Consider the following 27,319-nt stretch of genomic DNA (forward strand, 5'->3'; position numbering starts at 1 on the left):
AAGACTGACACCATCTCACTAATGCCCTCCCTCTCATTTTCCCTCTCTCTTTGCCTGTAGTTATTTTTAGATTTCACAGTTAAAGCTCGTCCCTTCTGGACACTTACACGCACAGGACAGCACACACACATGCTGAAGATACAACTCAGACACAGGAGTGAGCCAACTGATCATCTTGTCCCACAACCAGGAACAAATTACAATTTCTGATGACAAAATACTGTCCTTTGAGAGGATGCAAAACCACATGGAATTTTCTGGCTTGCAAATCTGACTAGAAGACTTTCAACAGATAGAAAAGACGGTTTGCACAGCAACTTCCTCTTTTCTGAAATTTCCTTCCAGTTTGCAAGATCCTGCTGTCTTTCAGCATTTGCTGTAAGCCTGATTCCCATGCCGTCCGCCATAAATGCAGCGGTGGCTCAGCAAACAGCTGCTGGGTCAGTCCCCAACACCACTATTGGCACTACGGAGGGGGCAGGAGGGGGAGCAGGGGGGATTTATTCTGCCATTTTAAGTCGCAATCAGCCCATTATCAGTGTAAAGGAGAAGACCTATGAAGAGCTTCACAAGAAGTGCCTGGAGAAAAATATTCTCTATGAAGATCCTGATTTCCCACCAAATGAGTCCTCCCTTTTCTACAGCCAGAAAAGCCCCGTCAAGTTCGAATGGAAAAGACCACGTGTAAGTAACATGTTTGCTGAGTGCCTTGTTCTGTAAATTGAAGTATCCACCCTGAGCTTACATTTTGGCAGAAATTGTGTGTTGGGGAGGCGGTGGAATAAACTAGAAATATATTTCCTTAGAGCTCTTCTGGGAGATAACTAGCTAGGGCTCTGAAAGCTTAGACAATGTGTATATTAATGACTGAAATACAATAAAGCAGAATGAAACAAAAACAACAAAAGAGATGGAATGAAATATATAGAAAAATACATGGGGAATTTGATTTTCTTCTTGCATGGTTTGCCTGGGATTTTCTTGCCTGAATGTACCAAAGAAAACTCTCCTTATTCTTCAACAAGTTACTGGGTTTGCTGAGGCTTAATTTTTTTAACACTACCTTGTTTCACTTAAACCTTTATTTTAGTATTCTGCCGTTTTTCTCATGTGTGAAAATAAAAGGACAGGTTATGGTCTGAAATATGTTTTTAGTCAGTTGTTGCCTGCCTTGCTTATCCCACTTACCGTGAATGTGGGTATTCTAATCACTGTGAAGACCTTGGCCACTAATCCCATTCATTTTTCTATTTTGTGGGTATTCCCCAGCCAGCCTTCCTCTTTTTTCATCTTTTTTTTCCCTATCTCTCTCACTAGCAGAGGACTAATACCTCAATTCCCAGCTGATTCCCCCTACTACTGCAGGAGGAGTTATACTCTTTCCCTGTAATATCTGCTGGTCAGCTGCTCCCCTGCAGCAGAAAACCCCCTGGGACACTGCCTTGGCCCCTGCCATCCCCTGTCTGACATTGGGGGTGTTGTTCTGAGGAGCCTCCACAGCTCCTTCTCTCTAGCAGTTTTTGGCCACCTCTTTTATATTTGCCATACTTCTCCTGCACCCAAATCTGTGCTTCGGTGGCAAAGTCAGTGGTGATAGATAAAACTGACCACAGGAGGGTAACTGAATAGCAGAAGACCAGGAGCTCTTGTGGGTGGCTCTTACAGATGTGGAGGAAGGTCACGTGCTGCTGTCACAACATGAGCAATGTGGAGGGACCAAAATGAGTTCCCCATCTGCTGTACCCTGTGCATTTGTGCCCTGTCATTCCTTCATCATCACCACGGCTGCATCAGTCCCTGGAAAGTGTGTGAATGAGTTAAATGCAGCCCCAATCAGTCATGTAAAGGGATGGGATTTCCCCTGTTTTGCAGAGGGAAGCAATATAGCAGCATGAATGCCAGCACCCTGCAGCAGACAGACTGCAAGTGTCATATTAGAAAGCATCAAAAAAAAGAAAAGCACAGTGTAACCTCGGACTTGTCTTATATAACTGTGAAGGCACAGATCAAGCCTTTATTATTGGAAAAGTTCAGACCAGGGTCTTAATCCCAAAGACAATTCTTCAAGTCACTCATGAATATGTAAATTTGGAAGCTCTGTACTTATTATTCATGTAGCAGCCACAAGCTGGGGACCATGTAAGACTTAAAATACAATGTAAACTTCAAAACCAAAGCTATCTGTTTTTTTTTTTAATGCAAGCCAAGACTTCATGAAGTCAAATGATTATGAGGTAGTAACACTGCGTTAAAGAGTATTTTGCTAAGAGGTTAAAGCAATCATTGAAGCACTACATATACTCAATTGCACGTGCTATGTTTTGTAATCGTCTGTAAAGATATGGACAACTTCTGTTCTTGTTAAATTGCAATGGCTATTTTTTTCCCCAAAGAAATAAACTAACTTCTAAAATATACTCTTAGAAAGTGGTAATTTTAATCACTTTGAAATTCAGATCAATAGTTGAATAAAACTTGATAATGTATTCTAAAAGAAAACAAAATATCAGACAGTTCAGAAGTCCCGAGAGAACATCCTAATGCTGACCAGTCTAGACCCTTTCCCTGTGGCATTTTGGGTGCTACATACCTCCAGACACAGCAAATAAACAAGTGATCAATGTGCTCTATGATCCCACTTAAAACAGAGGCTTGGGAAATAGGCAAGCTGTTCCTGACTGTCTCTGGCTTCCTGAGTCACCTTAGTCATGTCACCGCATCAATTTGTATCAAAGCCCCTCAACCAGAGGTCAGGTCCTCCTCTATCACCTCCCAAAATGATTGTCCTCTGCTGCTGCGAGGGCAGCGAATGCACAAGGACTGGCCTTGTCCCTTACCCACAGGAGGACAGGTGCCATGCAGGGCAGCTGGCAGCCCTGGCATGGGAGCAGCAAAAAGGCCTTTGTAATTCTACCCGGCTGGTGACTGCCATGCCACGACATGAATGCACAGAGAAGACCTCCTAATACTCAATTCAGACAAAAGCCAAGTGAGAGCCCTGAAAGCTTCCCTGAGTAAAGACTGCAGGATCCATCCCTCCAGTGTTTCTGTTCAGAGTATGCATGAGCATGGTTTAGGTACACAGAGGCAAAGTAAAATCCCCTTCAGTTATTACAAAATATTAAATTATTCATTCAACTACAGCAGGTAAGAGAAGCCCAAAGAGCTGTTCACACCTGCTGGTTATATCCAGCTCATTGACTGGCTGTGCTTCTCACAACTATGCTGCCTGTGAGAATTTCTCACAGCTGAGAGCAGGGATGAGGCCACTGATCTTTGAGGGCTGAGGAAAAGTCTGTGTTATAGCAGAACACAGAGTATTGAGAGGTCCTGCTACAGTCCTGTTGGGATCTAATGACACCAGGGTACTGACAGGAAGGCTCTGCTATGACACTGTGCTTTCAAAGGCACCATTGTCATTCTCCTTGCTCACAGCCAAGTCACAGCATTAACTACCAAATTCACTGACTTCCCTGTTGTGATCCTCTCCATAGCCAGAAAATCACCAGGAGGAGCTTTCTTTTCATAACTAATACAAATAAAATCAAGTCAACAAACTACTGGATTTTCCTTAGAACAAAAATTAATCAGCCAGATCATCTACTGCACGCACGTGAAGCTGTTTGAATTTAGTAATCACAAAATGTGGGCCTGTCATACACAAAGCAAAGATAGCAATTAGTGCCACCACGGCAGGACTTTCAGACAAGGATAATCCAACTCAGAAGCTCTAAAACCAGCTTGGTGTCTGACAACATTGAGCTCTGCCTTGAAGTGTGCAGCACAGCCATTTAAAAGCATGGTCTAGACCACAAGAGACCAAGAGACAATGAGACTACAAATTGTCTTAGGCAGGCCAAAGAAGATCCTTCCTCTGTTTGATAGGATCAGTTTAGGGAATTTACTTAGAAGGCCATAGTTTAAGGGCAGTTTTTAAAGGAATGAATGCCTTTTGCTGCAACAGTATAAGCTGACTGGCAGATTTTCCTGATACGAAGAAAAAGCTAATGAAAATATAACAAAGGTCAAATGCCATTTTTAGTTGCATGCTGCCTTTGCATTTTCCAGTGCTCCCTTCCAACTGACTCATAAATAATCTCTTCCCAGAAAGCAGCATGCACCACTAATATGTTTTCCCAGGATTCTTTGTTTTCCTTGCTGTAACTGACTCTTGGTAATGAAACTACAGTCTGAACTGGATCAACCCAGTGCAACACAAAGGTTCCTTTGGATAGTACCAAGGCAGTCTGAGGCACTCAGATCAGAGGAGGCTCTTTTAAAAGATGAATCATTGCCTCAATGAAGTGCAGCTGTTGGGATTCTCTGTGATAACCTAAGAGATGAAGAGCAATCCCTTGCTCAGCCAGGAAGACTGGAAGGACAGACCTGCCACCTTCATCTTGGACACCAGGTCGTCTCGCTCTGCTGTGTACTTCAGCCTTGAAAGACCTTGATCCCTTTCTCTGCAACTTCAGCTGTACTCAGCACAACTAGCACAGCTGAACTGGACAAATACTAATTAAAATCATGTCCACAGTGTACTATACACACCTGGCCCCCATAAAGAAATGCAAGAAAAGCATTGTAGCTAAACCAGGCCATATGACAATTGCATGATTCTCTCCTTTGCGTTCCTTCACCAACCATCCTACAAAGCAAATGACCCCAAGATGCAATAAATGGCTCTGAGTAACACACCACTTTACATTTAACATTTGGAAACATCTAGGTGGCACCTGACTGCTTTCAACTAAAACACAGCATGCTGGATTTCAAAGCTAGTTACAGTAAGAGCAATATCAAGCCAAAATACAATAATAGAATTTGAAAAACACAAGCCAAAAACCTGGCATCTCAGACTAATTTTCAGCAGAGCAGCACAGCAATGTGAGGAAGAATATTTTCAACAAAGCAAGTGAGTGGAGAAAAGCATGAAGGCATCTCAAACATCTGCTTTGACAGAACTGGACCCCAACAGCTGACCAAGGCCCAAAATAATAGGACAATCCCTACATTCCTTCCCTCGAGGAAAACAAAGTGCCTGCAGGGGTTGGTGGTGGGGAGGGTGGCAGAAGTTGGTCTCTGGCTATATGACTAATCCAAATACATCAAAACAACTCTTCTGGTAACTGTGAAGGAGAAAAAAAGTGGGTTTGAGCCAAGTGGAACTACTAGACCTGAAACATGAGTCTGGGAAAGTACAGGGCTACCCTGATGATATGGATAAAAAGCTTTTGACTGCAGAGGTCAGCTGCCCGTGTGTGCTGCCACACAAGCAACTGTCAATTGTTTGTTCTTTCTCCTGCCCACTCTAGTCCCAACATCTTTCAGCAGATTGGGCTCTTGGACTATACTTTGTCTTCTTCCCAATTTGCAGCTGCTCAGGACAGTGCTCCTCAGGTTGCAATATCTTTCTTTCCTTACCCTCATAAGAGATGGGTCCAAAAGTTGTGTCTTCTTATTCTTCTCCATACCAAGTATTTGAGTATGAGAGATGGGATAAAGCACAGACATTTTTTACTCTGTAGGACAGGTTATACCCATTTCTTTCCTTGGATTTCCTCTACACTACAGTTCTTTGCCCCACACAGAAAAGGGCTATGTAAGCCTGCAATTGTCCCACCTCACTTGCTGCTTTTTGCCTTCCCTCCCTGCAGAAATGTCTTAATTATTTATGCCTGTACAGCATCTTGCACCCATCTGTTCTAGTATAAATACTGACAAACCCAATACATTGTGCAGTGTGCAGGATGAAAGAAGACCTTCCTGTCCTCAGAGAGAGATGATATCTGTACACATTTTTGAATGCAGCATTGTCAATTAAATACTGCAACATGAGGAAAAGAATAAAATCACTTAACCAGCAGCTGATTATTTCTGGTAATTAAACATCTGATCCTTTAAATTTAAGGAGGAGTAATGCTGGGGTTCATTCCCAACTAAATTCATTCTTCAACCCTTTTATGCCCCAACACATCAACTACTGCAAATTGGAAATAAGGTCATTTTAAAAGAATTTAATCTGGTCCCCCGATGGTTTTTTCACCTACTTGCTGTCATGTCTCCTCCAACATTTTGGTTTTTTCATTACTGTGCAGAAAAAATCTTTTTCCCAATCCTTCTCATTTCAATGTGTTTTCACATTACAGCACAGAGGGAGCCCCCCAGGCTCGCTATTAGACCCTGTAGATACATGGGGAAAACCCTGACTGAAGTCTGGAACATCCAGATTCCAAAACATTTTCATAGTGAGACTCTGCAGATGAAAACTGTGCAAGAGGTTTTGATACCACAAGCTATCCTATGGGAAAATGTTCCAAAACTGCCTTTACTTCTATACTAAACAAGCATCATAATGTATGCTTTTCCTACTCATCCATCTGTTTGTGTTTTGCAGGAAATCTGTGAGAATCCACGGTTTATTATTGGTGGAGCCAACAGAACAGATATCTGCCAAGGAGAATTAGGTATGAAATTCTTACTTTAACTCTGCACTTTTTAAAGTCTGCATCAAAATTTAAGTTTCTTTTGCTTCCAAGATGATAACTGAAATCCTCTGTCTCAGTGTATCACTACACATCTACTGATTCCTTCGCTCTGTAGCAAATTGTTGACATCTGCTTAGTAGCAATCTAGGCAAGAACTTTTAGTGAAAGATTTACATGACACAGGGAATTCTTAATGCAGGCAACAGTGTTCATCAGATTTTAGGCTTTTTCTAAAGTACAGGAAGTATCATCTGTTCAGCATGTGTGTATTCAACCATGAACAATGCCCAGGAGCATTTCTAGAGAATAAAGAAAGTGCTAAAGTACTGCTGAACACATGGAGACTCTTGCTCTACTGAGAATTTACACGTTACTTTGCAGTATCTCTGGTTTTCCCTTTGATTCTAGTTGCTCTCTCCCTTCATTTTGTCTGCTGCTTCTGCTCGTTTACAGGTAATTGCTGGTTTCTGGCTGCCATTGCTTGCCTGACCCTGAATAAAAAACTACTCTGTAGAGTCATACCTCATGACCAGTCCTTTATACAAAACTATGCTGGCATTTTTCACTTCCAGGTGAGTCACTCCGTCTAGTGGTAAGCGTATGTATTTACCCAAGGCTCAGCTCTTGGCATAGCTCTTTCCTCTTTCACCACCCTTTGGAAGCATGAGTGACACCAGGGAGGAAAAGGGATTGAATTGCCTCACCCCAAACTCTTCCATCAGGGCAGTCACAGAAGGGCCAGCCAATAAAAGCAATTAGGGAGCATTAACCCACCAAGGAAGCATTTGCAGATTGCTGTGTCCTGGGTGTAAGCAGTAACAACAGGTGCCTGGTCCTGCCTCACGGCTCAGATGGAGCACTACAGCCAGCACAGACACGCGGGTACTTGGCAACACCAGCTATTCTTAGGCCCACAAATAGCTGGTCTGTCTAAACAAGTTATCGAAGAACTTCTTATTCAGAAAAGATTGACTGCTTTCCACATTTCCTTTGGTTCTCTTAAGGGACTTCTTTGCCCAGGGAGCTGCCTCCCTCACAGTAGCCATCAGTTTTGGCCACATTATAAAGCAGTCAATTTCCACATTTCTCCTCTCTCAGCCTGACTTTTCAGCCACGCTTCCCCTCCCTGCACCAAGTCAATTCAGTTTGGGGATTTCTGTTTGCCTTTGTGCAGTTCTGGCGCTATGGAGACTGGGTGGATGTCGTCATCGATGACTGCTTACCCACCTACAACAACCAGCTGGTCTTTACCAAGTCCTCCCAGCGCAACGAGTTCTGGAGCGCCCTCCTGGAAAAGGCCTATGCAAAGTAAGGCAAACTGCGGGGCTCTGCCTGGGGCGGTGCTTAAACCACTGCATACAGCATTTAGGAGCACACAGAGAATATACCTGAATACACCCATTCTCCCATGCCTTGGAGTTGGGGATGGGTTAAAGCATACTTTCTAGGAAGTTGTGCTACTCATTCAGAAATCATTTGATTTTCAGCATATCTTTCTTTTTTTTCTACGTGTGCAGGTGGCATGTTTTAGAACTTTTAACTTGTGAGTTACCAGACAGATGGTTTGTGGGCTTTTTTAGTATGTGTGTTTACATAGCTGTAGTTATAAACACACAAGATGAATATAAATATATAGGTCGGTATCTTTACTTGTGTAAAAGAATCCTTTTCTTTTCTCTTTTCAAGACTCCATGGGTCATATGAAGCTTTGAAGGGAGGCAACACCACTGAAGCCATGGAGGACTTCACCGGAGGAGTCACAGAGTTCTACGAGATAAAGGATGCCCCTAAAGATATCTATAAAATCATGAAACATGCCATTGACAGAGGATCCCTCATGGCCAGTTCCATTGATGTGAGTCTGTATGAACTTTGCAGATAAGAAATGACAGAGGAGAGGGACCTCTCCATTGGTAACCAAATATATACCATCTTTGGGACTGCTTGGTTTAGGCCACATAGAAAACATCCATTTCTAGGAGATGGAGTAATCCCCACTAGAGACCATCCATTAGCAAATAGTGAGTGCCTAAAGGGAAATAAACAGAAGCAGAACAAGAAGGTGGAAAGAATGGGTGCAATCAGCAAAACCAGCACTCCTTCCCCCTCAAGATCCTCACGCAGTGAAATGAGGTTTGTGTGGGGATGCTGCAACTCTGTTAAGATACAAATCTTCATGTCAAAGATGTTAAGTGTGCAAATTAACATTTTATTGGCAACATAGCCTCAGATTGTCTTCACTTACTGTGGTAAATTTAAAAGTTAAAAAATAAATACTTTATAGAGTACGATATTGCAAAGTAAAGGTGGGAGAACAAACAGTGCTATTGACCACTGTAGATAGGTATGGACATAATGAGGGAAAAGAAATGTAATCTAGGCCTCACCACTCATCTTCCTGCATGATACTTTTCTCCCATTCTCTGTGCCAGGATGACCTAGGCTTTTCCTACGGATCAGCTCCTCGGAGCAACATTGGGGAACTGATTGCTCGCATGGTGAAGAATCAAGAAAACGCACAGATGACTCAGCCCACTGTAGACTACCAGGGGATGGATGAGAGGCCAGCCTGGGTATGTCTCCTAAGCAGTTGACTTCACAGTGCTTTTATCTACAGTTAGAGAAACATATCACCTATGCTTTTAAATCCTTATTTGGCTTCACAGAACAGCACCAAAGAAATGTTCTTATGGATGCTGTTTGACATGTGTGTTTAAAGACTTCAGTGCTTTCAAGCACAGTGACTGATACTAGAGGGCTTCACTGATACTGAGGCTTTAAAGGGCTGTTGGTTTGTGACACAGGCTTATAATTTGCAGAACAAGAAATTTATTAGTGGATTTTATCAAGTCTCTTGCTTGTGGAGAGAACAAAAAAATTAAAATACTGGAATAGAACAAGATCCTTGAGTGTGCATGGACTGTCAAAGAAAGAAAAAGCAAGCTCTGCACAGTTCTCACTCCAGGCACAAAAGCTCTTGGTAAACTTATTTTAAGACAGAGTGCTCTACCCATAAATGGAGGAGAGGCTGCTCAAGGGATGCTCCTTTTTGATGACGGCCATTAAAGTCCTCATTTAAAATGCCTAACAAGGAAAAGGAAAAACATGTTGAGTTCCTGTATGTGAGGAAATGCAAACTCCAGCATATCCACCTAAGTATCTAGCAAAATAAAGAGAGGGATGTTAAAACTCTCTAAGAAAAAGTCCCATATTGGATAACTTTAAAACTTTCAAATCTGTAGAGGGACATTTTGCCTTCTCCGTGTCAGGCAGCTGTCATACCTTGCCCTTTAGGGAGCTGCATTCCCATGACAATGAAATTACATCTCTTGCTTTATAGGAGGGTGGGGAGGGTGGGGCAACAACAAAAAAACCAAAGAAAAATCCTCCACAATTACATCACTTAAAGCTTTTGGTTGTGCAAACTTACTTCTGCATTTGCAGCTGAAATAGCTGATTTTTCCTCTTCTGACATCCATATTTAGTTCTTCCTAAAAGACTGAAATGGTATAATTCTTTGGGAAAGCCCAGTATGACTATCTTGTTTTGCAAGCATGGCTGTCCAAACCACCCGTGTCTGGGGGGAGAATTTCCTCCCCAGTGACTATCTACTAAAAGAAGATTGCAAAACTCTTTCTGTAGTTGCTGTCCCAGCAGCCATTGTGCTGCTGGTTATTGTGTATTCCTGAATCATCACCAAGAAAAAAATCAGGGCTCTTGATGGAAAGAGGCAGATGGAACACTTCCAAAATCTGCACTTTGAGAAGTCATCCAGGGCACCAGAAGTTAATGTTCAACAGAAAGAAGAGAAAGGATTACTGACAAGTAATGATGGCAACAACGTGAGAAGAAATGAAGAAAAAAGGAAATAGGTGTGAGGTTATAGTAAGAAAACAGAATCAAGAGAAAAGAAACCAAATAGGTGCTGAAGTGAAATAATGGGAAAAAATTGCAACAGCCAGGAAATATTTGGGTGAGATCATCCCTGTGCAAGCTGAGAACATATCAGTGTGACCTTAATAATTCTCCCTCAGGATCCAGCCCTGCCTTTATCATGCCATCAGATGTATCAAGAAGGGATGGCAGAGTTACTGACAGGGCCTTGCAGGCATCTCTCAGCAACAGACACAAAGGAGGAGGGGAAGTTTTGCTCATGGTCCACGTGCACATGGCAGGGTGTGCCCCTCCCACCAATACTGGAGATCTCTCCTGCAAGTACAGCAGGCTGTGTGCATCTGCCATCTTGCTCCCAATTCCAGATCTCACAGATAAAACAGCATTTCAAAATTTGCAATTAAAAATCCATCAGACACACTAAAAGCTAATGACTCAGGCCACAAATGTATTTACAGCTGAGCAACACATTGTTATGCCCTTCCTGAATGTTAGATGCAATAAAACAGTGTCAGTTATAGGAACAGTGTATTAAATAGGTAGTTTAGATGTCATTGTGGAAAGATGAAAGTATTCTAGGTGTTCATTTGCTCTGATGTTTAACCAGTTCACGTGTAATAACCTTACTGAGCTATACATACATACTGTGCTAGAAAAGGCTGAATAGTCCTTCTAATACAAAAAGCTAATTACTTTAATTAAGCATGCTATATCCTTCCATGTTCCAAATGCAAAAAGCAATAGCCTACAAAAAAGGGAAAAATACACCAGAAAATGTTCTTTGCAGTTGATATTATTAACTTTTCCCATGTTTAGTTCATGCTTCACTCCTTTCTAACCAACACCCTGAATTCTACGGGCTTAGCTTGACTACCTTGACAAACACGAAGACGAGAACAAGGCACAAAGTCCTGTCACCTGAACGGTGTCCCCCTCCCTCGGAAAGGCCTGGCTGGCAGCACCTGTGCTCGAGCAGGCAGCTGAGCTTGGCGTGAGTCCCACGGGTTTTCCCCTCTGTCTAACAGACCATAATGCCGATGCAGTACGAGACACGGATGTCCTGCGGGCTCGTCAAAGGCCACGCCTACTCCGTGACGGCCGTGGAAGAGGTACGTGCAGCGCACCGCTGCCCTCCGGCCGCGGCTCAGCGCCGGGCTGGCACCGCGCACGGCAGCAAAGCCCTGAGAGGCGTGGAAAGCGAGGCCAATTATGAGCTAAGGAAACAAAGTTATAGTCAAATAAGTAAAAACCTTGTGGACAAAGAAACCTATCCAAGTTTTGGCTTCCTGGGGAAATGCCCACTTGGGCAAAGGTAGCCACAGGCAGCCACCTCCTTGTGTTACAGCCTTCCCACAGTCACCCCAAGAAGATCAGGCTGGGGCATGGCCCAGAAAAGCACCACCACTGAAGAAGCTGGTGACAGGCAGAAAATTTCCTTTTGAACCTACTCTCAGTCTATTCTTGTTGCATTCTTTTTTCAATTAGACAGTATTTAAAGGGGAGAAAATACGTCTGGTAAGGCTGAGAAACCCCTGGGGCCAGGTGGAATGGAATGGAGCCTGGAGTGACAAGTGAGTAAAACACAGCTTCATGTGATTTGAAAAAGAAGTTGTAGCTTTATTGGCCTTTATGCAGCTTGTGCATAACCCTAATATTCAGTGATGAGGTATCTGAATTTTCTTTGTTGTCATTTTGAAGTTGAGTGAGTGTTTAGCTGAAGCTGTAAAAAAGAAAAGAGTACCTAGTAAGATGTTAAGAGGGACTTTAATAAATGTAAATGTCTATCAAGTTCAGCAATGTCCATTTTCAAAACAAGATGTGACAGTAGAAAAATCTTTTTAAGTTATGAAAGAACCAAATGAAGCAAGATGTCAGGGTTTTCCTAAAAGAAATTTCTATAGCTACTCCAGCAACAATAGTCTGCAAGCACCTTTTTCTTCAAGCTAAGTAAAATTAACACAGTTCAGCAGATGTTTGAGAGCTGGTAAGAGGAATCCTAAAGGCAAGGCAAAGAGAAGTAAGACAATTGCTTTTTTTATTTGGGCATGTGGAGAAGAGGGTAACATTGAAAACAAATAGTTGCAAGGCTTACAAAGGAAAAATTTTATGTGGAGGTAGCAAGATGATTCTTGATTTTTCACTCTGAGGCTAAAGTGTAGAAACTTTAATGAAAACTGTGTTGTAAATCCTAAGATAACTCATTTACTCCTTTGAAGGTCAGAGGAATGGAACTCTGTTAATGAAGCAGAGAAAATCCGCCTGCAGCACAAGGTCGTGGAGGATGGGGAGTTCTGGTGAGAACATCAGTCAAAAACCTGTGCTTCTCGAGGAAATATGCAATCATAGCAAAAATGAATGACATTGCACTACTGCAAATCTGCTAAAACCATTGCAGTGATCTCTGACCCCTTCATAATCCCAATAAGCCCTGCTCTGTGATCCTCTCATTCTCCCGCCAGGGATTATTCAGTGCCATCAGCACAGTCTTTCTAATTATGTTACACTTCCACAAGCTCTCCATCACCCTTCCTACATACCATCCTCTCAGCTCAGTTTCCCTGAGTTTGGAGCTGTACCTGTGGTAATTGACCTACCAGCAGACCAAAAGTATGTAGAAAACATGGCACTCCCACTGCAAACTTGTCCCAGGACTGACAGTAGTGTTGGTCACCATCCTCCACCTCCCCAGACTCTTTCAGACAACTGTCAACCATGTAAATCCATTTGGGTTCAATTTCCTCTCAATTCCTCCAGGATGTCTTTTCAAGATTTCATGAGGTACTTCACAAAGCTTGAGATGTGTAACCTCACACCTGATACTCTGGAAGTGGATAAATTCCAGACCTGGACTGTGTCAGTCAACGAAGGGCGCTGGGTGAGAGGCTGCTCAGCTGGAGGTTGCCGCAATTATCCAGGTGAGCAAAGGGTCCTGAGAGATATGGCCTCTTTGATGGGAACTAGGTTAGATCCCAAAGGTTAAGTCATACCACAGCCTGGTTAGTGCTCAGCCATAGGAAAAGCTTCCTCAGTGGACAAGGCATGCAATTTGTAGCTGGAAATCTTCTGTCACTATATTGTAACAGAACATTGTACACCCAAAAGGCAGCCCTGGCAAAGATAAATCATTGTTCAAGTATTTCACAGTGCCCCAAGTAAAAGGGATAAATTTCACCCTAACAGATTTCACTTGGGAAATCCACTTTGGTGGATTAGTGATAGGGTTAGGGACTTTGGAAGTCTATCAGATGACAGTTCTTCATATATCCTCATTTCCCATGCAGTTGTTAGAACTAAGTAACAGCCATAACATGTGAAAAAACCCATGTATGTCTTAGCCCAATTTTAGCCTTTCCCTCAGGAGCCATAGGCAGGGAACTTCAAAATTCTCTTTGATCATAAGCATCATTAGAAGACTGAAGCTTTACATGTTTTCTCTGGGTTGCTGGTGGGATTTCACAGATACATTTTGGACCAATCCCCAGTATCGCTTGAAGCTGCTGGAGGAAGATGATGATCCTGAGGATGAAGAGGTTATCTGCAGCTTCCTTGTCGCACTGATGCAGAAAAACAGGAGGAAAGAGCGCAAGCTGGGAGCCAACCTGTACACCATTGGCTTTGCCATCTATGAGGTGACAGCTCTAGATTTTTCTCTTTGCACTGTGGTTGCAAATCCCAATAGTATACATTTACTAAGAGAGTCACTGAATCATTCAGGCTGATTACATCATTTGCAATTTTTGCTTTGCAAGAAGTCAGGGGAAATTTGGAAGAGAGGAAGGAAATTCAAGTCTTTCTAACTGCTCCTACCACAGAAACATCAGAGTTTACTCATTTATTAAGACACTTTTTAGGTTTTTATAGTGACCTAATGCCAGATTTTAACATATTCTTTCCCTATATGCTTCAATCTCCCTTTCATCCTTTCTGAAACTAAGCATTTAATTGGCAGAAGAATATGAAGAAGGAAACAGACATCCAAGACTCCTACATAGCAATTAACTCTGTCCCTGCTATTGACTTGATGAAAAAGTCAATTTACTCAGTCCCTTACACAAACATATTTGGTTCAGATTTTAGCTGATTTCATGTAGATGCCAAGAAATCTAGAAAGGAAGAGGGAAAGTGCTTATATGCTTATGCAGCTCTGACCATTTCTTCTCTCTATTTCTCCCTAAGGTGCCCAAAGAGGTATGCACAGAACGGAGCCAGATTGACATCTTGGTGTATACCCACAGCTAGTGTTACTGTAGTGCCTGTCAGTAAGTCAGCAGGAGACTGTCCAGTCAAGTTTGTTTTCAGGAATGTAACAGCAGTAGAACTGCTAACCTTTTTGCTTTGAGTGTTTATTAGTAACATTTTGTGAGTAATTTTTAGTTCCCTCTCACTCGCACCCCATTTTCATTTGCACCTTTTCCTCAGTGATTCTTTTCTCTTCTGTGGTGACCTGGCCATCACTTGCACAGTTGGCCAGAGATCCAGGAAGCAGTGCCTGTGAGGGCTTTGCCTCTGCAATCCATGCAGAACCACCTAAGCCACTTTCATTTCCTCCTAAAAATAATGCAAATGGACTACATTCTGCAGTCACAGAGTTTTCTCTGTAGTCTTAGAATTTGTTTAGAAAATTAATGATATTTTCAGACATTGAAGAAAGCTTATTGAAAGTACACAGATCACATTTTTTCTGAGCCTGACAGTAGCTGAATCATTGGCATCACAAGTTTTGCTAACAAGCTCACGCTGTTACCTGGAAAACATGAGGATGACAGTCTGAATGTTGTCTCTGCCAGCTATCTTACAGATGGTTATTTCTGCAAGAAACAGACTGCAAGTGTTCTTAGCCCACAGTTTTTGGCTTAATTTTCATATTTGAACTAATACAATGTTCGATTGTCACATTTGTGTAGCAGATACAGAATTCATGTTTTGTCCAGACAAGGACACATTTTCACTGAAAGCACCTTCACTTTACCACTCTGAATGTAGGAATTACACCATTTGCTTACACCATTCCTTGCCATACCACCCTTCAAGGAAAGCAGCTGAGCTTTGGTTACACACAACCCAGCATCTAGCAAAAGAGTCCAATAAAAGTGCCTACATGGCAGAAGTCAGCCACACAATCTGCAGATCAGCCCTGGAGCAGCCCTCAGAAGCCAACTAGACTCAGTCAGCAGAAACTTAAGGGTGACAGACTCTGTATCTGCCACCAGCTACCACCCCTCCTCAGCTCCCTGCTTGCTGAGCTGCTGCTTCCTGTGTTTTCTGTCCCAGCTGTGCGCTGCCCGCATGGCAACCCACATGGGCAATGGGCAAGACTTCCTTGAAGACAAACTGACTCATTTGTTCTGCAGATGCACGGTACTAAGCACCACTTGCAGAAGGATTTCTTCCTCTACAATGCCTCCAAAGCTAGAAGTAAGACCTACATAAACATGCGAGAAATCTCTGAGCGCTTCCGCTTACCTCCCAGCGAGTACGTCATCATCCCATCGACATATGACCCCCACCAGGAGGGAGAATTCATCCTCAGGGTCTTCTCAGAGAAAAGAAGTCTTTCAGAGTAAGTTGTAGAGCCATTTATCTGCCCATATATGTGGAGTGACCTTACTAGTCTGCTGAAGTCATGTTACCGGTTTGCTACACCCTGCTTTTTATTTTCTTAACCTCATTAGAAACTCCAAATGCAAACTCATTTCCACAAGATTACTTTACAGACTAACAAGAACCTGCTTTGAATTGTCTTTGGAGAAGCTTACTGCTTGCAGGATATCCTTTGCAAACAAACCATTAGCCATTTACTAAGGCCCAAGAACTTCTGTTTTACTTCCAGTTCACTGTTATCAAGGCTCTTCATAGGAGCAAGCCAGGCAGCAGCCATCCTGGAAATGGTACTTGGGATTCAGCTCAAACTGGGAAAAAGCTACACCTAGAGCCTGCAGCTGTAATGCTGGAAGCCAGCCCATACCACTGGCTGCTTGGAAAGTTCAAGTGGCTGCTTAAACCCACCTAAAGAAACAAGCAACTTTGGGAACAGTCACTTTCCCGATTTATTTATTTATTTTCTGCTTTCTACTTAGGGAGGTTGAAAACATGATTGAGGCAGAGCGTCCATTGGTAAGTACTGTCCTGGTCCTCTTTTGTGTATAGGGGAAGGGGGAAGAGGAACATGATACCTAGGGAAACCTACAGCAGGAAACCATTTGCAGCTACATGACAGCACCTTTATCACAAATTCTCAAGATACTCCTGTTGACACTTGCTTTATGTATGCTAATTTCTGAACTTGATTCAAACCAAAATGTTTTTGCAGATTTGAAGTCTGGTCCTGGCATAAAGGAGCTGGATGCTAAGCATTATCTTTGCCTCCATCAATGGAGATTATCCATTTACCAAGCGAGGCCTAGCTCTCTGCCCTGAAATATTTTCTTTGTGAAATTGGCATCTCATCTAATAAAGAAAAAAGTACCTTATTTTGAAGTATCTGCTTTCTGAAAAGAGATCCTAATAGCACTCTGATTCAAAACAGCATCCATGACAAGTTCTAACTCTTCACCCTGGAGTTTTACACATCTTTGTGGGAAAATACTAGAGCTAACAGTACAATTAGTCTTGAAAAAAAATCAGAGGAAATGCTATTGCACAGAATTGAGCTCCATCACACCTTGCTCAGAAATGTTCCCCTTTTGTTTGCTGTCATAGTAAAAAATAACTGTCCAGATATGGAGGAATTAAATGGTCACTTCAGATATCATTGATCTATGGGCATAGAAGTTCAATCTCCACTGCACTGGCAGGTTGGGAAAAAGAAAGGGAATACTCAGAGCTAAAGAGATTTTATTCAAGCAGACAAAGTCCCAGATGAGATGAGATACAGTTTTGCTGTGGTTTCTGCAATGTGTGTGCTTCAGTATGCCATTTCTTGGTGGGTGCATGTTCCCTCATTTTTAGTGATTTGAGTATAGGAACTAGAAAAACAAACATGAGAAACGGAAAAATAAAAAAATAAAAATTTGCCATCAGCTCTGCATAATCTGATCAAGCACTTTTTAATTTTGTCTCTTCACACAGAAGAAAAAGGGCAAGGTAGGTACCTGTGCAACGTGCTAAGTGCCAGCAAGGCAAAGAGCATTTGCAATGCATGAGCAGGGGCAGAGTTCCTTGGTATCATAATTTTCTCTGTGTCTGGAAACTGACCTAGTTAATGAAGGGCATTGGATATGAGGCCATTCGCATGCAGCAAAGATTTTGTCTTCCTACATTAGATTCTAATGAAATAGCATCATATTCCCCTCTCACTCAAAGGGGTGGTGAAAGGGTAACAAATTATTCAGCTTTATCAGCTCAGTCCTCTGGGTTGCTCTAACTGCCCTTCCTTCCTGCCCCTTCACAGGCAACCTGACACTCCTTGCTAGTGAAAAACATCCCTTCTCCAGACATATGCCCTCACACTTGCTTTCCCTTGCCTAGTGCAGCAGCCACTCCCCTTTCCTGAAGTTTCTGCTCACCAAAGTCCAGGATTCTATTTTTGATTCGGCACAACACATTTTGGACCTTGAAAATGTAATCAAATATTTTAATCCCAAGACAGGCTGATTGTAATTAATACTCTAGAGTAATACATTCACATCATGTAGCAGTTTTTTTCCCTTGTTTTAAATGCACCAAACCAGAACAATTGCACATGGCTGCTTACAGCTGAGTGCTTCAAGAATCAATACAGAGAAAGAACATGCTTCATGTAACTGACAAGGTCCTACACAAATACTCCTTTTCTGGGTAAGATTCACATATGGTTTGTTTTCAGTGCTGCTGTCCTTCATAGAGAGGGGCAAGATCATCAGTTTGTGATGATCTTGTGATGAGAATCTGGGAGGCTTATTTTGCTTAAAAACAGGGGGAAAAAACCACAAAAAAAGCCAAAAAAACCAAAAAAAACAAAAAAAACCCAAAAAACAAAAAAACCCCCAAAACCTAAAACATTGAAACCAAAACAAAACCACACAAAGAAACCCCAAACAAAAACAACAACAAACCAAACACATTCAATTACTGTCTGACAAGGAAAGCTAGAACCCAGCAACTGCATTATTTTGCAAAAAGATTTTTGCAGCTTTTTTTAGCATGAGAAGAGCAGTAACTGCAGGAATTTTTCCACCTTTTTTTTTTTATCCTTTCTTTTCTTTCATTCCAAGAAATGGCTTCTCTTGTCATGCTTTCAAGAGCAGGAGTTGCTGCTGCATGCACTTTCCACAGAATGCTTGTAACCAAATATTTTCCTTTCCACTATTTCTTATGTAATTTCCATTTCTTTTGCTCTCTTCTTCTTCTTCTAGCCTATCATCTTCGTTTCTGACAGAGCAAACAGCAATAAGGAGCTGACAGCAGATGAAAATGCTGGCAAAGACGGTGAAAAAACCCAAGCAGATGAGAAAAAGGTTTCTGCAGCAAGTGGCAGAGGAGGAAATAGGGCTTGGTCTGGATAGCACAAAAGAGTGGCTGGGGAGATAACAGGAATGGGGCAAAGAGGTGTCCTGAGACACTAAACAGCTTCTCATCAGTCTTAGCATTACTTGCATCTGGTTTATGTGAATCTAATAAGCATGAGCACAGAGAGACTGTCCCTTCAGTTATTTAACAACTCTGCAGGAGGATTTAGTTGCTTGAAAACATCTCCTGGTTGCTCTCTCATACAAGGATCCCAGCTGTGAGAGATCCCTTCCCCACATTCAATTCACTCCTGCTCAGTCCCCTGAGGCGGTGCCACTTTACAGAGGGCACATGCACAAACTGCGCCCGAGGGGCTGCAGAAGCTCCTGGCACTGACAACAGCCTCTCCTGTTACAAACTACACACCTTTATCCTAGTCCCTGTTGGCCAGAGGATAAAGGACAGGTAAACCCAGGAGCTCCATCACCCCTCCTCTTTCCCCTCTCTACCAGAGAGGAGGGAAACACAGTAGCAAATTCAAAAGTTTCTGCCTGCAGGTGGGTGAGACACAACATACCTAGCAGCCACATCCCATGTCCAGGCTTGTGGCATCTGGAGGCATGGCTGGAGCATCTGCTTACAGGGAGGGTGCTCTTGTGCTGCATGACTGCCAGAGCACACAGGTGGCAAAGTGGGAATCAATCTAAATTTTCCTCTGCATTTAGACAAAGGAAAACAAGAACTAAGCCAAGAAATTCACTTTGTTACCTATAATTTTCATTTCCTTTTTCAGTATCAGCTTCAGAGTTTGGGATTGCACTTTCCACATGTCTGAGAAAGCTTCACATTCCTCATTTTCCTCTGTCTCATATGCTATTTGTCTTCACCAAGGGGGCCCCCACATCATAAAGTGTTCTCACATGTTTCTCATTTATAGCCTACAGGGCAGCTGTGAGGCAGATATTGTGTCCCTGCCCATGGCAGGGGGCTTGAACAAGATACTCTTTAAGGTATCTTGTTCTTGGTATTCTTCTAACCAAAACCATTCTTTGACTCTTTGATTTGCCTCTTCTGCTCCAAACTTCTCTTTTGCAATGCTTTGGAACAAAAAATTAGAAGATAACTGCCAGTGGAAGTAATTATTTAGGCTCCTTCAAACAGAAAAGAGAACAATGGGATGAAGTTAAATTCTTGGCAGTTTTAAGGAACAGAATTAACAAAAACATGGGGAAAGGAACAGGAGGACAACCCATTCCTCCAAAGGCCTCTGGATTCACTAAGATGATCCCTCACACAAGGGCAAGTGAGCCATCCAGGCCCTTTCTCTTCCCCACTGGGCTAAGGATGTATCTCTTCTTTGCTTATCTCTTTTCAGCGCCCTTCAACAAAAGCTCATGAGGAGAGTGAAGAGCAAAAACAGTTCAGGAATATTTTCCGACAGATTGCAGGGGATGTGAGTATGCAATCAATCCCTGTCTCTGCCATCAAAGCAGCCTGGCCACAACAGCTCCTAAATCAACTACTCCATGGATTCAAAACACTGAATATTAAACTTCCCTTTGAATTTCCTCCCATCGAATTCTCCTTGCGATTTCAAGATAAGCAAAATCAAATAACCCCATTAAGTACACAGCTATCCTCATATATACATATAAGCTATTCTCACCTGAGGGAATCTTATTTAAATGCAGCCTTTTTCTTCAATCCCTCCTACAAGATGCTGTTTTGTACAGCAAGTATAAACAAGTTAGAAATGCAATGCCCTTAGCAAGGGAAGTTAAAGATAAAAACAGATCAAAGAACTACATAAATCAAGTAGCTGCAAATGGGATACAGGAATTTTCTGATTTTGCTATTTGACTTATACACTGGCTTGAAATTACCAGTCATTCTTTTAGTTGTAGTTTAATGAGCATTATATGGTAACTTCAGATCTACTTTGTCCTGCAGCCTCAAGAAAGAGCTGGACTTATGTCCAGTTTCATGTAAACTGATGTTTACATGAAGTAGAATGCCCTCTGGTTTGAAATATGTACATGCCTAGTTGAAAGTGACCAAAGACTTTACACTTTTAGCATATCAATCCATAAAATTATGTTTCATAAAGAACCTTGTAACCAATTATATTCTCACCACATTTCCATCAGGACATGGAGATCAATGCTGAGGAACTTAGGAACGTTCTCAATAATGTCGTAAAAAAACGTGAGTTTGAGCATGTTTTTACTAACCCTAGACAAAGAAATCTGTGATAGAGCATAACCCCCCACCCCGAGTTACACTCTAAAAATTGTTGATGTTTTCAAACTCAGAAATTTCCTAGTTACATTTCCATGGACATTGCATCTGAGACTTCAGCAAGCTGAACTTTTCACAGAGATGATCTCTACGGTTGTTAGTACTGATAATGTAGAAAAGAGCAGATGTTCATTGCAAGTACCACACAGGACAATAATGCATTTCTCACAGTGTGCAAATGCCCTTTAAAAAAATTTCTAGTGAAGAGGCAAATCTTTCTCCCCCTTTAGTGAACTTTATCCTACAGACCCTGGACTTGCTTAGTAACCTGGATGTTAGTTTAGAGTTATACAGAGTTTTTTACTGTATATAACAAGTCAAGAAAAATAGTATCTAATTCATAGGCAGTAACATTACTGAGAGTCTTTTCAGATTTCTATACCACTCATTTCTTACTGGACGAAGAAAGGTTTGGCTTTTACTTAGATTAGAGTTCACCTGAGAGGAAAATCACTTGCTGATTTGCATGATTTGTATTCACCTGGGATCATTTATTTCAGATAAGGACCTAAGGTCAGAAGGGTTTGAATTGGAATCCTGCCGCAGCATGATTGCTTTAATGGATGTATCCTTTTCTGGTGAAAAGGGAGTGCTTGAAACCACTCCAGTCCACTATTTCTCACCATCACACACACCCACACAACTTAGTAAACCAGGGAAACAAAACAGCAAATTGTAGTCTATAGTCAGAAAGCATTCCTGGTTTGGCACATCTTAATTCCAGTCGTCTCAACATTAGCATATTTGGCAGAGAAAAGCAAGCTACAGAATAAATCAGTCAGTTATGGCACTCTTCTTTAGGTATCAGAGACTGTCCAGCTGATGTACTAAAGCATAATTTTTTGATTATTATTTTTAAAACAAACTCCACATAACTATAGTTCTTGCCAACAAACTTACTGTATTTCTCTCTTTAAGTTTATAATGTATTACATAGTTTACTGTATGCTCAGCTTGCAGTGCATGCAGAACTTGTCTGGAACAAGTGCAATACAACACACTACAAGATTCTACATGGGGTTACCTCTGCAACAACGACCCTCAGTTTTACAGTTTGACATAACACAATTTTGAGAGAATGTAAGTGCATTCAAACATAACCAGAACAAAAGTTAACTACAACCCAGAGCTGGAATGGTTGGAGCCTAAACACATTTTTGAAAATAGCTTTAGTCAACATTTTGCTTACTTCTCAATTTTAAGAAAGGCAGAAAGAGCTTCACTGTAAAGCTCAGATGTCTTTAAAAGCATTGGGTGAGCTTCACATATGGAGGTATTTCAGAAGAGCCCACTAAAACATCCTACTCATGCACTTTTAGAATAGCTCCAGAGCCAAGGCTCTGTCTGTAGCAGAAGTTTGCCTCTACACAAAGTGCTAGTAGTACTTCACACTCCTGAACCACTATGCTATGCACAATAACCAAAATGTTTACAAATATTTTACTGCACAGCTCAGCCAACTCTTGATGCTGAGGAGGTCCCCAACCCAGTTTCACATTCATCCCTTCACCAATAGTTTCAGATTTAATTAATTTTATCTTATAAATCTTGTGGGGTTTTTTACCTGAATGTTTGCATCACAGACAGATGGCTCAGGGAAGATAAACTTTGATGAATTCCGACATCTCTGGGACAAGATTAAAAGCTGGCAGGTATTGCTGGTGTCTTCACCTCTCTTCTTCACAGCTCCTGCAGTGCAAATGCTCTACAGGAAAAGCAGAACTCTCCACATACACTGCAGCAAAAAGAAAGGCTAAAAATAATCATGAATTTGCTTCTAAAATGAAAAGTAATGTCTCTCCTCATCCTACTTCACAGCCTAAGCAAATAGCCTGAATCTCTTATGTACAGCCTTCCCCCATGAGAGTAGCACAGAGGCATACAAATTGAAGGAGGAGAATGATGGGAACTAGAATCAGGCCTAAATAATAGCTTAATTAGGGTAATAAAGAGGGAGGATTAACAGCATAAACTGAAGTCAAACAAGAAGAGTCTCTAAAGGAGAGCTTTTTTGCTTCCCAGAGATTGGATCTAAATTATTTTACTTTGTGACTGAGAGGAAACCTGTGCTAACAACCCAGACTGCCCAGCAGTGGCAATATAAGGCACGTAGCAAAGCCTCCAAGTGCCTGAGGCACACATCCCATACCCACTCAGTGGGTGCATTCAAGAGGAGTACAAGTTTTTATTACTACTGTATATGTATTTTCTTCTTTTTGCAGAAAATTTTCAAGCATTACGACGCGGATCATTCAGGAACCATTAACAGCTACGAGATGCGCAATGCAGTCAAAGATGCAGGTACTTCCCCCAGTGCAATGTCCAACAGCTGAAGAAACCTTGGTTTGTTTTGGTGCATCACAGGGTGAGATCCAGAACACAGTGCTGCTTTTTAAAAACAGATGCTAGAGAAATTATAAAATATTTTTTTCCCCTGACAGAGCTTCTCAAATATCCAAATGGTAAGCCTTTTATGTCTTGCCAGCCAAATAGGTCTCTTCAGCTCCTCTTTAATGCAATGAGTGATGCTCTGCTGTCTTAAGGATCTCCTGCTTGGGGTCCTGCTGTTCAAGAGACCAGGGAGTGCTGAAGACGTTTGCTCCCATTTAAACTGTGCATTCTATACATTTGTGTAAGTAACAAACAAAACCCAGATGGAGCAGGTCTATGTCCAAGTTTGCATCACAGGCAACTGGGTCGACATTTCTTGAGTCACATTAATGTTTCTTCAGTACTGAGCCACTGTGGGTTCAGTCTCTTCAACCTGCACAATGAGAAGAAAGTATTTTTGCAAAAGTTGCAGTTAATGAAACTCATCCTGTAAAGAGAGACTTTGGATTTTCTTGCTTGTCTCAGACACCAGTGTGTTTCTTCCCCAAGGGAGCAGGCCTCCCCCCACAAATGTCTTTACCAGGTCTTTGAGGGAATGAGATGACCTCTTTGATCAGAAAATCTGTAGTATCACTATTAACCTAGATGGGACGATTTCAGTGACACTTTGTCTTCAGTAGTATTTTGGCACACCAATGAACAGAAAAAAATGGCTACCTTGTACTTTACAAAACTTCAGTGATTCTATGATCCTTTGCTAAAGACAAAACTACACCTGGATTTGGACTCCTGCTGTGGTAAAAATATGGGTAATTCTTATTTTCCAGGTTTCTGTTCTCACCAGGGAAGTTGTCAATGTAAAAAAAGAAAACATTTAAATACCTCCTGCCCTGACTTTAGAACTAAGAACATTTCACTCTTACAGCACATAAGCTGTGCATGACCTTGCATTTAGCCAACAAACAGCTGTACCAGAGCTGTGACAGACTCTTTCAAGGAACAGTCACAGGCTGCAGCATTCAGTGCCACAGTTTGGTCCCACCATGCCAAGGAGTTGCTTCCTTGTCTATCTTCTGACCACTGTTTAATTGTGTTTTTATAGCAACTTCCTCCTGCACTTCTGTCCCCCAGTTTTAGCTGATTTCCTCTTACCAGGCCCAGCTGAGCCATCAGGCCCTCTGGGGCTGCAGCTCTCCTCTTCACACTTACAGCCTGAGGTAACTTGCATGATAAGGGCTCTCTCAAATCATAATTTCAACACATTGCTCCTGTTTCAGGAAAGCAGCTGGACACAGTGAAGCTCCGTATAGCTTTACTTCATTTTGTTTAGCATTGCAGCCGGACTTTACAGCCTGAGCCTCAGCTGGGCCTGCGGAGCGCCTGTAGCCAAACCCCTCCTGGCGCAGCGCTCTCCCCACCCGTGGCCCAGCTGTGTCCCGGTTTTGTTTCTCTGCAGGGTTTCGGCTGAACAACCAGCTCTACGACATCATCACCATGCGCTACGCTGACAAGAACATGAACATTGACTTTGACAGCTTCATCTGCTGCTTCGTACGCCTGGACGCCATGTTCCGTGAGTGGCTGCCCCGGTTTCACGGCACTACCTCCCCTCCTCCCTCCAAACACAGCCATGGATCCACAGAACGGCTTGGGTTGAAAAGGACCTTAAGGACAATCTGGTTCCAAGCCCCCTGCCAAGGGCAGGGACACTCTGCATTGGACCAGATTGCTCAGAGCCCCATCATACTCAGAGCAAAGTTTGTTCACAGCACTACTGCCTATGTAGGGTATTAATTATTAAAGATATGTGCTTAGAGAATCTAAGATATGACAAGCTGTCTCATACAAACACAAAAAAACCCACGTGTTTCACCTTGAGTTAGCTAAGGAAAAATGCAGCAGAAACACCTGCTGACCCCACAAGACCTGCGCAAGTTTGTATTTCACAACAGGAGCACCATTTGATTTCCTGTCTGGGGATCATCTTTACTCACACAGCAATCTAATCTACTCCCTGTATTTTTGTTTCCTTACTTTAGGGGCATTCCACGCCTTTGACAAAGATGGAGATGGCATCATTAAGCTCAACGTCCTGGAGGTAAACTGCTTTATGACAGTATGTCTAACACAATGTCACAATACTAAATTTTAATTATATTAATCATTGTACATATTTGCAAGGGAGTATTCTATGAACAGAGTTCATCTGAAATTGTCATCTAATTGGTAAGAGGCTGCACAACCTCCTAAAAAATTTGCTACCAATTTTACACAGAAAACATCCACGATCTGCCAGCAACAGCTGCTCTGTAGCACTCTAGCTGGTGCTGAAGGGCACTGCTGTGGCCTTTTCGTATCATCTTTAAAGTCTATCAAAAAACTTTTGAGATTTCTTTTATGAGGCAATTTAATCAAACAATGATACGTAGTGTTAAATGATAATGCGGATTAGCATAGTTTTTTACCTTTTAAAAACCTTATTAAGAAGAATTAGAAAGTTTCAACTTAAAAGCATGTCCTCTGTTAGGGAGACCATTAAAAACACCCATCACTTTTTGCAAGGGAAGGAGAAATAGGAACAAGAAACTCAAGAAAAAATTCCCCACAGCCTCTCTACTTCATCCTAAGTGATAGCAAGCAGCTGCCTTCCAGTTAGAGGGTGGTGTCTTCATACAATTCGTGGGAGGATGCCAAGAACTCTTCCATCCTTTAACTCTTCTTTCAGTGGCTGCAGCTCACGCTGTACGCGTAACACCGGAGCCAGCGGCCACCTTTGCCAAGAACACTATGAAGACTTCCAAGGAACTAGCACCATTCATCCCAAGGGCAAGCAAGAGCAATTCCTAATTATGTCGTTCAGTCGCTGAGATAAACAGCACATGGGAAGAAGCCCTTGGAAAAAGAGACAACCATAGTCTCATAGACAGGACAGTGCACATAGTTTGTAACTATTTTTATAGCATCCTGACATTTTTCCTTTGGCAACAAGGATTAATTTATTGATGACTGAATTAAGCTTTCTCTGCGTAGTGAAGACATGGAGAATACATAATTGTTCTGCTTGTGCTGACAACGGGAAAGGTCTTCCCTCAGGTCAGGTGAAACTGGGACTGTATCTAACTGTGAAAGTCAGAGGTGTTTACTGTCACTTTGTAGTCATTAACTCTTTGTCCTGCTCTTGGTATTACCCTTTCATCTCTTTGTAATATTTACTGAATATTTCACATGAGATTGTGCTAATTATGTTAATATTATGCAACCCAATGACTCAGTTACAGATTTGGCTGTGCAGGTTGGATCTCTGCTATGTAGAAATGGGGGAGTAAGGCACGACCGACTGCAATACCAGAGTACCGCTTATCTAACGCCTCAGCAGAAGTACCAGAACTGAGCAATTGGCTCTCATTTTACTACCCCCATGGGATCTTAATTACGCATTTGGACATTTTAAGTGTTTTTCATTGTAACTGCATTCCCCGTAACACTGAGAAATTTATTTGCCCTTTGAGGCAGAAAACCCGGTACACATACAAATCTATGTATCTACACACACAGACAAACATACTTTCCCCAGCCCTGGTCCTGTTTCCCAATAGTACCATGCATTTCTTTATTGCAAAAGGTGACTTGTAGCAGAATCAGATACTATATCAGCATGACCACTTTGGGAATATTATTCCAATAGGCAAGTAGAATTAGCTTAATGGAACCAAAAATAAAATCAATTGGATTTTTGGCCTAGGCTTTTTTTGGTTTTATTCTGAAAGAACAGATGAAGATGAAATATTGAGCACTCTTCCATCATTCTCCTGAATATACAGAAGCTTTTGGAGTTTATGGCAAGTGTGAAATTAGCTTAATATCTCAAATAGTTTCCAGTT

General features: G+C 42.0%; 1 protein-coding gene across 5 annotated transcripts; it reads left to right on the plus strand.

Annotated features, from left to right (window-relative positions):
* On the plus strand, nt 1–27,179 carry CAPN3 (calpain 3). Of its 5 annotated transcripts, XM_082282877.1 has the most exons (24): nt 4–684; nt 6,398–6,467; nt 6,942–7,060; nt 7,663–7,796; nt 8,175–8,343; nt 8,921–9,061; nt 11,408–11,491; nt 11,868–11,953; nt 12,599–12,676; nt 13,137–13,297; nt 13,842–14,011; nt 14,559–14,570; nt 15,734–15,942; nt 16,460–16,496; nt 17,451–17,465; nt 18,716–18,817; nt 20,185–20,262; nt 20,957–21,014; nt 21,608–21,672; nt 22,691–22,759; nt 23,330–23,408; nt 24,895–25,011; nt 25,478–25,536; nt 26,164–27,179. In XM_082282877.1, exons 1-24 carry the CDS (start codon nt 394–396, stop codon nt 26,188–26,190), a joined length of 2,430 nt encoding a protein of 809 aa, XP_082139003.1. In that variant the 5' UTR covers nt 4–393; the 3' UTR covers nt 26,191–27,179. The 5 variants fall into 5 exon arrangements, with proteins under 5 accessions (XP_082139005.1, XP_082139003.1, XP_082139004.1 ...); XM_082282878.1 differs by lacking the exon at nt 17,451–17,465 and having other exon boundaries at nt 5–684; XM_082282876.1 differs by lacking the exon at nt 17,451–17,465 and having other exon boundaries at nt 9–684; nt 16,460–16,511.
* The last annotated feature ends 140 nt before the right edge of the window (nt 27,180–27,319 follow it).

The sequence above is a fragment of the Coloeus monedula genome (assembly GCF_965178545.1).
Source record: "Coloeus monedula genome assembly, chromosome: 6".
Classification (NCBI taxonomy): domain Eukaryota; kingdom Metazoa; phylum Chordata; class Aves; order Passeriformes; family Corvidae; genus Coloeus; species Coloeus monedula.

What these genes read in the sequence shown, in the direction of transcription:
- CAPN3 (XM_082282877.1), top strand. Translation starts at nt 394, where the DNA reads ATGCCGTCCGCCATAAATGCAGCGGTGGCTCAGCAAACAGCTGCTGGG. An exon ending in AATGGAGCCTGGAGTGACAA is followed by an intron (nt 11,954 to 12,598) that starts GTGAGTAAAACA and finishes ACTCCTTTGAAG; the next exon opens with GTCAGAGGAATGGAACTCTG. An exon ending in GTGGAGGATGGGGAGTTCTG is followed by an intron (nt 12,677 to 13,136) that starts GTGAGAACATCA and finishes CAATTCCTCCAG; the next exon opens with GATGTCTTTTCAAGATTTCA.